The sequence below is a fragment of the Spermophilus citellus genome (genome assembly GCF_964194105.1).
Source record: "Spermophilus citellus genome assembly, chromosome: 6".
NCBI lineage: Eukaryota > Metazoa > Chordata > Mammalia > Rodentia > Sciuridae > Spermophilus > Spermophilus citellus.
This window is the reverse complement of record NC_138187.1, coordinates 33,050,609-33,065,293: the sequence shown is the minus strand read 5'-3', so window position 1 is coordinate 33,065,293 and position 14,685 is coordinate 33,050,609. Positions and strand designations below refer to the sequence as shown.

At 38.3% G+C, this 14,685-nt stretch overlaps 1 protein-coding gene across 15 annotated transcripts in view; it reads left to right on the top strand.

Moving 5' to 3' along the window:
• The window catches only part of TRRAP (transformation/transcription domain associated protein), a 135,477-nt gene that overhangs the window by 24,888 nt on the left and 95,904 nt on the right, over positions 1 to 14,685 (top strand). For 14 of the 15 annotated variants that reach the window (XM_081299852.1, XM_081299851.1, XM_081299849.1 and 11 more), the window contains exons 15-20: positions 454 to 814; positions 904 to 1,001; positions 1,458 to 1,652; positions 2,133 to 2,324; positions 10,274 to 10,439; positions 11,918 to 12,174. In XM_081299852.1, the coding sequence (XP_081155978.1) occupies positions 454 to 814; positions 904 to 1,001; positions 1,458 to 1,652; positions 2,133 to 2,324; positions 10,274 to 10,439; positions 11,918 to 12,174 (1,269 nt within the window). The remainder of the gene's footprint in view (positions 1 to 453; positions 815 to 903; positions 1,002 to 1,457; positions 1,653 to 2,132; positions 2,325 to 10,273; positions 10,440 to 11,917; positions 12,175 to 14,685) is intronic. The other variant, XM_081299854.1, reaches the window with a different exon arrangement.

Sequence of the window (14,685 nt, the reverse complement as noted above, 5' to 3'; positions counted from 1 at the left end):
TCCTGGCAGGTGATTTCCTGGCAGTTATTTTGTGGGACAGAGTAGCCAAGGCTTAACTTGGCTGTGGACATTTCTGGGGAGATCTCAGTGGGTGCCTTGGTGAGGGGTGAAAAATGATCCCTGAGGCCAGCAGATGGTAGTATGGCCGTAGGAGGGTAAGTCCTGCACTCAGGCTCAAATCCTGTTGCTGCTCACCAGACCACTCACTTTCCTGAGCCGGGCTCTTCCTGGGTAAAACAAAGATAGTAATCACAGGGAAGACGCAGCACGTCTCTTTTCCTTTGTGACTGGCACAAAAAGTGTTCAGAGACTACCAGGCTTCAGCCTCCTTTGTGAGGAGGACAAGAGGTATGACTTCTGGTGTTTCAGTGACATTCTATTTTTCTTGTCATCCAAAGGGGTTGTGTGGCCTGTTGATGACTTTTGTCTTAACCTGGCTTCTTTTCCTCTTAGGTTTTTGTTCTCAAATTCCACACCATTGCTCGGTATCAGCTCTCTGCCATTTTTAAGAAGTGCAAGCCTCAGTCTGAACTTGGAGCTGTGGAAGCAGCTCTGCCTGGGGTTCCCACTGCCCCTGCGGCCCCTGGTCCTGCCCCCTCCCCTGCCCCTGTTCCAGCCCCTGCTCCACCCCCACCCCCTACCCCAGCCACCCCTGTGACCCCGGCCCCTGTGCCTCCCTTTGAGAAGCAAGGAGAAAAGGACAAGGAAGACAAACAGACGTTCCAGGTTACAGATTGCCGAAGTTTAGTAAAAACCTTAGTCTGTGGTGTCAAGACGATCACATGGGGCATAACTTCATGTAAAGCACCTGGTGGTAATTGTGCTCTTAAATTATTTGGACCAGTGACATTTTTAGTAGATAGGTTTTATTCGTGTTAATTTAATATGCTCTCTCTTTTCCAGAAGCTCAGTTCATTCCCAACAAGCAGTTACAACCCAAAGAGACTCAGATTTACATAAAACTTGTGAAGTATGCAATGCAGGCCTTAGATATCTATCAGGTAAGGAAGTGCCCGCCTAGCAGGCTGTTGAGTGTGGAAGACGCCTCTTAGGATTAGAGGTGCTGGTGATGGAACGGGGACTGTTTGGATGGTCCACAGTGTCTGTATGCCCAGGTTTGCTTTTGTTGTGCAAGCTAGCGTTGCATTTTTTAGTGAGGATTCTTGTTTATAAGAATCGGAATGTTGCATTTTTTTAGGGGGATGGTTCAAATAGAATACAATAGAAACATAAGATTTATGTTTATGTACTATGTTTTAGTTTCTGGTCTGAACACCTAAATTATTTTTGAAATTATATTCCAAAATTATGCAGAGAAAAAAGAATTAAGGGAGGACATTTATTATTTAATTCAAGTGCCCTCTTTTAAGTATGTAGCTTATATGATTTTGTAATGAAGTATATTTGGGGAAGTTCATTCAGTTTTAATGCCTGTGGGTGATTCTCCCCTATTCTAGGTTCAGATAGCAGGAAATGGACAAACATACATTCGAGTAGCGAACTGCCAGACTGTTAGAATGAAGGAAGAGAAGGAAGTGTTGGAACACTTTGCTGGCGTCTTCACCATGATGAATCCCTTAACATTTAAAGAAATCTTTCAAACTACAGTCCCTTACATGGTGGAAAGAATTTCAAAAAATTATGCTCTTCAGGTATAAGGCTCCTTTTTGCATTCTTCCAACATTCACTTCAAAGTATTTTGTTTATGTGTTGAATACTTTGTTTCATTTATGTTAAGGATTTAAAAAATAAAGTACTACCTAAGAGCCAAATTCAGAGAAATGTTAAGCTATATATTTGAAAAAAGTTTCCAGAGTTCCTCTCATTAGAAGTTAATTTTTTTTTTTTTAATGAAAAAGAAGAAGAAGAAATTGTGTGTTAAATGCAAGCTCTTGGTATTGACAGTGAGAATGAAATAACATGTGAATGCTCAGAGTGAGCTGGTTCCTGAAGGCTCAGCCAGTTGTTTCTTTAGTTTCCTTTGGTGAATAATTAATTTCTTGGCCTGTCAGATACAGGTTTAACTGTGGCTTTGGTTTTTGGAAACCTTGTTACTTTGTCTTAAAGCTGCTTTGGAAGGGTGGTATTTGTTTTTGTTTTTGTTTTTTCATGAGTATTTCTTGTTTGGACAGATTGTTGCCAATTCCTTTTTGGCAAATCCTACTACCTCGGCTCTGTTTGCCACGATTCTGGTGGAATATCTCCTGGATCGCCTGCCAGAGATGGGCTCCAATGTGGAGCTCTCCAACCTGTACCTCAAACTGTTTAAGTTGGTCTTTGGCTCAGTTTCCCTGTTTGCAGCTGAAAATGAGCAAATGCTGAAGGTAATTCTTATTTAGATCTGACTAGCAGTTTTGTTTAGGGTCTTTTTTTTTAATGCTAAAACTTTTGAACAGTGATTATTTTATATGTATAAAGTACTCTTTGGATTAAGATTTTCAGCAAATAAGGTCAGGTATGAAAAACAATTCATGTGCTTCTAAACAGAATTTAGTGTATTTATCTGGTGAACTAATATGAAACATTCAGAACTCTTACGGTAAGCAACTGTGTTATTATTGCTACCCCTACTTTCTTTTATAAACTTAATTTCTTTTTCTGGATTATACTAGTAAAATAGGAGTGTGTTTTTATTTTTAAAAAATCAAATGATGCAAAAGAATATAAAAGGAAAATATGGTCCTTTAAAGGACCATATCTACCAGAACTGTGTTATTTAGATTCTGTGTATTTTCTCTTTAGCTGTCTGTGGCAGTATGTATATAGCACATTATAGGGCTGTACCACCCCTCCATGCACACACACTTTAGATCAAGAATTCTTTCTAGTTTATTCCTTTCTAAGATTATCTCACAGGAAATCTGTCTTATCAAACTTCTTTTTTTTTTCTTTTAAATAAAAGACTAACCCTAGGTAATTGCATCTCATCAGTTATTTTATTCTTGCAAATGCTAAAATGTATCCATAGTTATGTCACCTGCTGAAAGAGCAAGTGGTAAAAGAAAAAATTTCATTAAAAATTCACTTCTGCTGGCACAGTGGTGCATACCTGTAATCCCAATGGCTGGGGAGGCTAAGATAGGAGAATCGTGAGTTCAAGCCAGCCTCAGCAAAAGCGAGGTGCTAAGCAACTCAGTGAGACCCTGTCTCTAAATAAAGTACAAAATATGGATTAGTGATTGAGTGCTCCTGAGTTCAGTCCCTGGTACTGGAAAAAAATTTCCACTTATGGCAAAATATTTTAGTTTCTGTAGAAAGTTGAATATTACTACCAAGTGTGTCTAAAGAGTGATGTTTTCTATAGGGGAAATTTTGAAGAGTAAATAAGTAAACTGACAGGAAGATATAAAGTGTGGGATAATTAGCTTTACAGGATGGTTTCCTTGCTTTTTTCCAGTTATATAGTAATTCTTTGTCAGTAACGTTAATGTTATTTTTGTTAACATAAAAGGAAAATACTTGTTTCTTAATTATAAAATATTCAATTGTAATTCAGTGTCTTCAAATATTTCAATTTTTTTGCCAATATTACATACAACTATACAGACCAACAACCCAAAAAACAAGAATCCTACTTAATAGGAGAAACTTAACCTTAGGATGTTGGATTAGCGTTCAAGAAAAATATTCAAGGAATGAATTCCTTAAAACTTTTTTGTCAAGAGAATAACATATGTAGTTGGTTATTTTGTAAAATAAATATCCATGCCATATATAAGAAGTTTGTAATTGTATCAGTGCTGTTCACTTAAAATATGCATACAGAAAGATTTCATGTTAAATTTTGCCTGTGACATGTCAAAAGCAAGATTAGAAGTATAAACTAAAAAGCTAATCTGGTTTAAAATGTTGATTAAAATTCTTATAACCTAATCTTTTTTTTTTTTTTCCAAATTATAGAAAACCCTCATGATCACATCTTTTCAATTAAATCTTCCAAAATCCTGTATTTTTTTTTAATATTTTTTATTGGTTGTTCAAAACCTTACAAAGCTCTTGACACATCATATTTCATGCATTAGCTACAAGTGAGTTATGAACTCCCATTATTACCCCAAATACAGATTGCAAAATCACATCGGTTACACATCCACATTTTTACATAATGCGATATTAGTAACTGTTGTATTCTGCTACCTTTCCTATCCTCTACTATCCCCCCTCCCCTCCCCTCCCATCTTCTCTTTCTATCCCATCTACTGTAATTCATTTCTCTCCTTGTTTATTTTCCAATTCCCCTCACAACCTCTTATATGTAAATTTGTATAACAGTAAGGGTCTCTCTCCATTTCCATGCAATTACCCTTTTCTCTCCCTTCCCCTCCCACCTCATGTCTCTGCTTAATGTTAATCTTTTCTTCTTGCTTTTCCTCCCTTCTTAGTTGCTCTCATTATATCAAAGAAGACATTTGGTATTTGTTTTTTAGGGATTGGCTAGCTTCCCTAAGCATAATCTGCTCTAGTGCCATCCATTTCCCTGCGAATTCCATGATTTTGTCATTTTTTAGTGCTGCGTAATACTCCATGGTGTATAGATGCCACATTTTTTAATCCATTCATCCATTGAAGGGCATCTGGGTTGGTTCCACAGTCTAGCTATTGTGAATTGTGCTGCTACTGTGAACATTGATGTGGCAGTATCCCTGTAGTATGCTCTTTTAAGGTCTTCAGGGAATAGTCTGAGAAGGGCAATAGCTGGGTCAAATGGTGGTTCCATTCCCAGCTTTCCCAGGAATCTCCATACTGCGTTCCAAATTGGCCGAACCAATTTGCAGTCCCACCAGCAATGTAGAAGAGTACCCTTTTCCCCACATCCTCTCCAGCACTTGTTGTTGTTTGACTTCATAATGGCTGCCAATCTTACTGGAGTGAGATGGTATCTTAGGGTGGTTTTGATTTGCATTTCTCTGACTGCTAGAGATGGTGAGCATTTTTTCATGTACTTGTTGATTGATTGTATGTCCTCCTCTGAGAAGTGTCTGTTCAGGTCCTTGGCCCATTTGTTGATTGGGTTATTTGTTGTCTTATTGTCTAATTTTTTGAGTTCTTTGTATACTCTGGATATTAGGGCTCTATCTGACGTGTGAGGAGTAAATATTTGTTCCCATGATGTAGGCTCCCTATTTACCTCTCTTATTGTTTCTCTTGCTGTGAAAAAACGTTTTAGTTTAAGTAAGTCCCATTTGTTGATTCTTGCTATTAACTCTTGTGCTATGGGTGTCCTATTAAGGAATTTGGAGCCCGACCCCACAATATGTAGATCGGAGCCAACTTTTTCTTCTATCAGACGCAGAGTCTCTGATTTGATATCAAGGTCCTTGATCCATTTTGAGTTAACCTTTGTGCATGGTGAGAGGAGGGGATTCAGTTTCATTTTGTTGCATATGGATTTCCAGTTTTCCCAACACCATTTGTTGAAGATGCTATCCTTCCTCCATTGCATGCTTTTAGCCCCTTTATCAAATATAAGATAGTTGTAACTTTGTGGATTAGTCTCTGTATCCTCTATTCTGTACCATTGGTCCACCCGCCTGTTTTGGTACCAGTACCATGCTGTTTTTATTACTATTGCTCTGTAATATAGTTTGAAATCTGGTATCGCTATACCGCCTGATTCACACTTCCTGCTTAGAATTGCTTTTGCTATTCTGGGTCTTTTATTTTTCCATATGAATTTCATGATTGCTTTATCTATTTCTACAAGCAATGCCATTGGGATTTTGATTGGCATTGCATTAAACCTATAGAGAACTTTTGGTAATATTGCCATTTTGATGATGTTAGTTCTGCCTATCTATGAACAGGGAATATTTTCCATCTTCTAAGATCTTCTTCTACTTCTCTCTCTAGGGTTCTGTAGTTTTCATTGTATAAATCTTTCACCTCTTTTGTTAGGTTGATTCCCAAGTATTTTATTTTTTTTGAGGATATCGTGAATGGGGTGTTTTTCCTCATTTCCGATTCAGAAGTTTTGTTGCTGATATACAGAAATGCCTTTGATTTATGCGTGTTGATTTTATATCCTGCCACTTTGCTGAATTCATTTATTAGTTCTAGTAGTTTTTTTGTAGACCCTTTTGGGTCTTCTAGGTATAGAATCATGTCATCCTCAAATAGTGATAATTTAAGTTCCTCTTTTCCAATTTTTATGCCTTTAATTTCTTTCGTCTGTCTAATTGCTCTGGCCAGTGTTTCGAGAACTATATTGAATAGAAGTGGTGATAGAGGGCATCCTTGTCTTGTTCCAGATTTTAGAGGGAATGCCTTCAACTTTTGTCCATTCAGAATGATGCTTGCCTGAGGTTTAGCATAGATAGCTTCCACAATGTCAAGGTAAGTTCCTGTTATCCCTAGTTTTTCTAATGTTTTGAACATAAAGGGATGCTGTAGTTTGTGGAATGCTTTTTCTGCGTCTATCGAGATGATCATATGGTTCTTATCTTTAAGTCTATTGATATGGTGAATAACATTTATTGATTTCCGTATATTGAACCATCCTTGCATCCCAGGGATGAATCCTACTTGATCATGGTGCACAATTTTTTTGATGTGCTTTTGTATCCGATTCGCCAGAATTTTATTGAGGATTTTTGCATCTAGGTTCATCAGAGATATTGGTCTGTAGTTTTCTTTCTTTGAGGTGTCTTTGTCTGATTTCGGAATCAATGAGATGTTGGCCTCATAGAATGAATTTGGAAGAGCTCCCTCTTTTTCTATTTCCTGAAATAACTTGAAAAGTATTGGTATTAATTCTTTAAATGTTTTGTAAAACTCCGCTGTATACCCATCTGGTCCTGGGCTTTTCTTGGTTGGTAGTCTTTTGATTGCTTCTTCAATTTCATCCATTGATATTGGTCTGTTCAAATTGTGTGTATCCTCCTGACTCAGTCTGGGCAAATCATATGTCTTAAGAAATTTATCGATATCTTCACTATCTTCTATTTTATTGGAATATAGGTTTTCAAAATAATTTCTAATTGTCTTCTGTATTTCTGTAGCATCTGTTGTGATATTGCCTTTTTCATCCTGTATGTTAGTAATTTGAGTTCTCTCTCTTCTCTTCGTTAGCATGGCTAAGGGTCTGTCAATCTTGTTTATTTTTTTGAGGAACCAACTTTTAGTTTTGTTGATTTTTTTCAATAGTTTCTTTTGTTTCAATTTCATTGATTTCCGCTCTGATTTTAATTATTTCTTGCCTTCTGCTGCATTTGCTGTTGTTTTGCTCTTCCTTTTCTAGGGCTTTGAGATGAAGTGTGAGCTCATTTATTTGTTGGTTTTTCCTTTTTTTGAGGAATGACCTCCAGGCGATGAATTTCCCTCTTAAAACTGCTTTCATTGTGTCCCATAGATTCCGATAAGTTGTGTCTGTATTTTCATTTATCTCTAAGAATTTTTTGATTTCCTCCTTTATGTCTTCTGTAACCCCTTGATCGTTCAGTAACATATTGTTCATTTTCCATGTGATATTGGATTTTCCCTTCCTTCTTTTATCATTGATTTCCAGTTTCATTCCATTATGATCTGATAAAATGCATGGTATTATCTCCACCCCTTTATATTTACTGAGGGTTGCCCTATGGCATAATATATGGTCTATTTTTGAGAAGGATCCATGTGCTACTGAGAAAAAAGTATAGCCACTTGATGTTGGTTGATATATTCTATATATGTCAGTTAAGTCTAGGTTATTGATTGTGGTATTGAGTTCTATAGTTTCTTTATTCAACTTTTGTTTGGAGGATCTGTCCAATGGTGAGAGAGGTGTGTTGAAGTCACCCATGATTATTGTGTTGTGGTCTATTTGATTCTTGAACTTGAGGAGAATTTGTTTTATGAACTTCGCAGCACCATTATTTGGTGCATAAATATTGGTAATTGTTATGTCTTGTTGGTGAATGGTTCCTTTTAACAGTATATAATGTCCTTCCTTATCCCTTTTGATTAACATAGTCTTGAAGTCGATTTTATTCGATATGAGCATGGCCACCCCTGCTTGCTTGCGAGGACTGTGTGCGTGGTATATTTTTTCCCAACCTTTCACCTTCAGCCTGTGTATGTCTTTTCCAATCAGATGTGTCTCCTGGAGGCAGCATATTGTTGGATTTGTTTTTTTAATCCATGATACCAGCCTATGTCGCTTTATTGGAGAGTTTAAGCCATTAACATTCAGAGTTACTATTGATATATGATTTGTACTTCCATCCATGTTTGATTATTTATCCTTTTTTAAAAAAAATTTAGTTTGCTTCTCCATGATTAGCTTCCCCCCCCCCCTCCGTCTGTCTTTACTGAGGTACTTCCCACTGTTGGCTTTGGTTATTGTTTCTCATTTCTTCCTCGTGTAGTGTTTTGCTCAAAATGCTTTGCAATGCTGGTTTTCTGGCTGCAAATTCTTTTAGCTTTTGTTTATCGTTAAAGATTTTTATTTCGTTGTCATACCTGAAGCTTAATTTTGCTGGATACAGAATTCTTGGTTGGCATCCATTGTCTTTCAGTGTTTGAAATACGTTGTTCCAGGATCTTCTCGCTTTCAGGTCTGTGATGAAAAATCCGTTGTTAACCTTATTGGTTTACCCCTGAATGTAATCTGCCTCTTTTCTCTTGTAGCTTTTAATATTTTCTCATTGTTCTGTATATTGGATAACTTCATAACAGTGTGTCTTGGCGTTGGTCTACTGTGATTTTGTATGCTCGGTGTCCTGTATGCATCTACAATTTGTATATCTGTTTCCTTTTTTATTTCTGGAAAGTTTTCTGTAATTATTTCATTTAGTAGGTTACTCATTCCCTTGGCTTTAATCTGTATCCCTTCCTCTATCCTTATGACTCTTAAATTTGTTTTTTTTTTATGTTATCACATATCTCTTGGATGTTTCTCTCGTGATTTTTAACCAGCCTATCTGAGTTGGCTAGACTCTTTTCAAGATGATATATTTTGTCTTCATTATCTGATGTTCTGGCTTCTACTTGCTCCACTCTATTAGTGATACTCTCATTTGAGATTTTAATCTGGTTTATAATTTCCTTCATTTCTAAGATTATTGTTTGATTCTTTTTTATAATCTCTATCCACTGATAAAGATGCTTAACTTCTTCTTTTATCTGTTTATGTAATTCATTCTCAATGTGTTCTTTCGCTGCTTGAATTTGCTGTCTCATATCCTCTTTAAGGTTCCATTCCATCTAAGGTATTCCTTGAGTTCTTTATATGACCATTTTTCTGATGACTCTAGGTCCTCCTGAATATTTAGGCTGTCCTGCATTGTTTGTACTCCTTTTCTTCCTTACTTTTTCATGCTGCTCATGTTGCTTCTTGTTCTGTTTGACTGCTGAGTTACTGTTTACTCCTATAAATTTATTTGATGTATTTCTCGGCAGGTCTCCTTTCAGCGGAATTTTGCTAGAAGTTTCTCAGCAGGTCGCATGTAGGTGCATTAATGGGTCTCTCTGATCCCGTTACTGCGGAGGCATTGAAAATGCTGCCTCCTGCCGGCCGCCATGTTAGCATCTCTCAAAATCCTGTATTTTTAACTTCCCTTTTCTTTTTCTTTTTTGTGGTGCTAGGGATGGAACCCAAGGCCTTGCACATGCTGTGCAAGTGCAGTACCACTGAGCTGCATCCCCAGCCTCCAAACCCTGTCTTTTGGGGTTTTTTCATATTTGGTAATGATTAGTAGTTATGTTTCAGTTCCTTTAGGTTACTTTTTGTATTTAAAGTATTAGAGGAAATAAACTTCTTTCGTCTTACGTGATTATGTAGTCCTTTAAAGGACTATATCTACCAGAACTGCAGAACTGGTAGACCCTCGGTTCCTACTAGCCAATGTCATGTAACTACATGTTAGCATAGGAACCGTCTAAATGATTTTTTCATAGCCTTACTGGTGGAAACCTATATATCCTGTGTGTGTGTATGTGTGTGTGTGTGTGTGTGTGTGTATTTTTTGGTACCCGTGATTGAACCCAGAGGTGCAGAGATACTTAACCACTGAGTCACATCCTCAGTCCTTTTTTTTTTTTTAATCTTTTTTTATTTGAGACAAGGTCTCACTAAGTTGCTGAGACTGCCTTTGGACTTGGAACCCCCCTGCCTCATGTATGTTAAGAGAAATTAATTTGAGTCATATAAGGGTTGGGAAGCTCTTCTTTGTGACACACTCCTCAGAATTGCTTTTGATTACTCTCACATTATAGTGACCCATCACCTGGAGTCTGGAAGGTGTAAACTATCTTTTTTAGAGCCCACTAATTGGTCTTTTCTCCTCCTCCGTAGCCTCACCTGCACAAGATTGTGAATAGCTCCATGGAGCTTGCGCAGACTGCCAAGGAGCCCTACAACTACTTCCTGCTGCTTCGGGCGTTGTTCCGCTCTATTGGCGGAGGTAGCCATGATCTCCTGTATCAGGAATTTTTGCCTCTTCTCCCAAACCTCCTGCAAGGTTAGAGTAGTGGTTTTTGGTTGTTTCTTGGTCTTATGTGTGTGCATGTGTCTAGCTGCTCCCAATTGCTGGGGTTTGTCCTCTGTACCTGGGAAGGTCACTCACTGTTCTGGGAGGTGGGGTGGGAACTGTGTGCATGCCTCCCTTCCCTACTTAAAAGGCAGTGGGGCTTTGACGGTATCCCTGTTCAGGGATGGGCCCTTCCAGATTTGGAAGATTTTGGTTACTTGGTTGTGACTTTGTTTCACTTTTGTAATATTTATCTAATCAGATCCAGAAAGAAAAGTGGTTTTAAGAGGAAAAGGCAAGGTATACAGCTGATTTACAGTTAGTTTATATTTCCTAGGTAGTTTCTAATTTGCATAACCAGAATCCTATAACTAGGAGTATTTCACGATGTATAGCTAAAGGGCATCTTGGATCCATTGAGTGTTTATGATTGGAAACACTCTTCTAGGAGTTTTTGTTTTTGGTAGGTGAGCTCTTTGCAAGGGATATCATCTTTTCATATACCTTCTTTACAAATTCCATAAGAGAAACTATTTACAACATAGCATCCTCAGGTGATAACTGGAACGTAGTTGAGTATGTTGAATGTAAAAGGGTCATAAAAAAATCTTCCCACAGAAGGTACTTCAAGTGGCCCTTAATCAGGCTCCATTTTCCCCACTTAGCCCAATCTCCAGTCATCTCCTGGTCCCTAGCCTTAGTCTCATTTCCTCCTAATGCAGTCTCTGCTGTCCCAAGCTTACTTCTCCACTTCTGGTTTTATTAAAGCTGACTCTCTTCTGGGAACTTACCTCTGCCCTCTCCTCTGCCTCTGGATTCTAAACTGGTTCTGGTGCTTCTCTGTTACTGACTTCTTCCCTGCTAACTCCTTCCCGAGTTTCTTCTGTTGTCCCCCAATATATACCTGGATTGGGGGCCGCAGGCTTCTCTCTTCAGCTAGTTATTCTGTTCTTAGTGAGAAGATCTCAGGTAGAAAGGAGTCAGTATTTGGTAATGATTGTCAAGGGTGTGGAGGTTGATTTTTGTAAGGAGGAGGCTCCTTTACATTTATAATGAACAGGAGTGGATTTTTAAAAGTACTGACCTCAACTGTGACGTACAGGAAGCCTGAAAAAAGATGTAAGGTTGTAAACCTTAAACTTGAAATGAACACATAAGATAGGATGTGTCTTTAAATTGGCTTATTAGAGGGATATGTGACTTTTAAAAATGGTTTATGATATTGCATTATAAGATCATAATACAATTTATAATCATCATGTGTAGTCTCTGGTACCACTCAAGAGATTGTGAGAGCTGCAGTTACAGAGCAGATTTATCTAATAGAGTGTATTATAGGGGCACAAAATGTCTTCCTATAATTTTAGTGTTTATAATGAAAGGTGGACTAGAGATTTTTGTATAGCTAACTTTGACGTGTGTTTGGAAAGTGACATTCCTTCTCTGATGGCCTCATACCCTGTTTTCAGGATTGAACATGTTGCAGAGTGGCCTGCATAAGCAGCACATGAAGGACCTCTTTGTGGAGCTGTGTCTCACAGTCCCAGTGCGGCTGAGCTCTCTCTTGCCGTATCTGCCCATGTTGATGGATCCCTTGGTGTCTGCCCTCAATGGGTCTCAGACGTTGGTCAGCCAAGGCCTGAGGACCCTGGAGTTGTGCGTGGACAACCTGCAACCTGATTTCCTCTATGACCACATTCAGCCTGTGCGTGCTGAACTCATGCAGGTTAGTCTGCCTTCGTCTCAGCGCCAATATTCTTCCTCACACATCTAGTTTATGTCAAGGATTCGCCATCACTTGGTTATCTGTCCTCAGCAGCAGCTCCCTGCAGGGTGGAGGGCATACCTTCTCATGTGCTTTGTGATTCTAAAGTGTGCGGAAAATACACAGAAATATGGTAGATACGGATGGTTGCTTTGCGTCTTGCTGCCGTTTCTGAGCTTTTGCAGTGTTACATTCTCACCAGGCTGATAACTGTGAAGTCAGGTGTGGTGGGTGCTGTATGGCTGCTGATGCTTCCAGCAGAAACCCTTCAGTTTCATAGTAAAGGGGTACACATTCTGAAGGGAGGCATGGGTATTCCCCACTATCTCACCCCAGGGAGCAAAGAATAGATAAGAAAAGCGATTGTTTTAAAGACTTAAACATTGTTGAAGCTCATATATTAACTGTCTTAGGTTTTTTTCCTTTGTGTTTTTTTTTTAACTTTTTAAATTAGTTATATGTGACAGTAGAATGCATTTATGTACTTTGATATACCATACATAGATGGGATATAATTTCCCATTTTTTTGAGTGTACATGTTGCAGAATCATATTGGTCATGTAGTCATACACACATACACACAGTAATAATGTCTGTTTCATTCTATCTTCCCTATCCCTACATTCCCTCCCCTTCCCTCCAATCACTTTCCTCTACCTAATCTAAGGAACCACTATTCTTCCCTATTGCCCCCCCACCCCGCCTTATTGTGAATTAGCATTTGCATATTAGAAAAAACATTCAGCCTTTGGTTTTTGTGGGATTGGCTTATTTTGCTTAGCATGATATTCTCCACCTCCAACCATTTACTGGCAAATGCCATAATTTTACTCTTTTTTAAAGCTGGGTAATAGTAAATTGAGTATATATACCACATTTTCTTTATTTATTCATCTATTGAGGGACACCTAGTTTGGTTCCGTAGTCTAGCTATTGTGAATTGAAGTCTATAAACATTGATGTGGCTGCGTCACTATAGTATTTTTTTTTTTTTTTAAAGAGAGGGGGAGAGAGAGAGAGAGATTTTTTTTTTTTAATATTTATTTTTTTAGTTATCGGCGGACACAACATCTTTGTATGTGGTGCTGAGGATCAAACCCGGGCCGCACGCATGCCAGGCGAGCGCGCTACCACTTGAGCCACATCCCCAGCCCTGTAGTATGTTGATTTAAAAAAAAATATTTATTTTTTAGTTGTAGTTGGACACAATACCTTTATTTATATTTATGTGGTTTAAGGACTAAACCCAGGGCCTCCCACGTGCTAGGCGAGCGCTCTACTGCTGAGCCACAACCCCAGCCCTGTAGTATGCTGATTTTAAGTCCTTTGGGTATAAAACAAGGAGTGGGATAGCTGGGTCAAATAGTGGTTTAATTTATGTATTTTAATTAGGTATATATGACAGCAGAATGTATTTTGATGCGTAGTATGCCATTGTAGCACAACTTGACATTTCTATGGTTGTACACGATGTAGCATCACATCATATGTGCAGTTATACATGTACCTCGGGTAATGATGTTCATCTCATTCCACCATCTTTTCTGCCCCCATGTACTCTCTCTCCACTCCCTTCCTTTTGCCCAAAGTTCCTCCATTTTCCCCCATGCCTCCCTGTTCCCTGTTATGGATCAGCATCCACTTATCAGAGAGAACATTTGGCCTTTGGTTTTTTGGGATTGGTTTACTTTGCTTAGCATGATATTCTCCAACTCCACTTATTTACCTGCAGATTCCATAATTTTATTTTCTTTTAATGCTGAGTAATATTTCATTATGTATATACACCACCGTTTCTTTATCCATTTATCTATTGAAGGGCAGCTAGGTTGCTTCCACACTTTAACTATTGTGAATTGAGCTGTTGTGAACATTAATGTGGCTGCATTTCTATAGTATGCTGATTTTAAGTCCTTTGGGTATAGACCGGAAAGTTGGATAACTGGGTCAAATGGTGGTTCCATTTCAAGTTTTCTAAGGAATCTGATATTGCTTTCCAGATTGGTTGCACCAATTTGCAGTCTCACCAGCAATGTATGAGATGTGCCTTTTACCCCACATCCTCGCCAGCATTTATTGTTGTCTGTATTCTTGATAACTGCCATTCTGACTGGCATGAGATGAAATCTTACAGTAGTTTTGATTTGCATTTCTCTAATTACTAGAGATGTAAAATTTTTTCACATATTTGTTGATTGATTATGTTTTATGAGAAGTATCTGTTCAGCTCCTTACACCATTTATTGATTGGATAGTTTGTGGTTTTTTTGGTGTTAAGTTTCCTTTGTGTTTTGATGTAATTATGTGTGGTTGCTAATTGTTAAAGGTTTGGGCTGTCTGCAGTTTACTCTTCTGTCCCATTAGGTGGAGTATTTGACCCTAGATAGGGGTCATGGTACCATCCTTACATGATGGAGGCTCAGGAACTTCTGAGGATAGGGGTCCTGGACACCCTGGCTTTGGAGACCTCA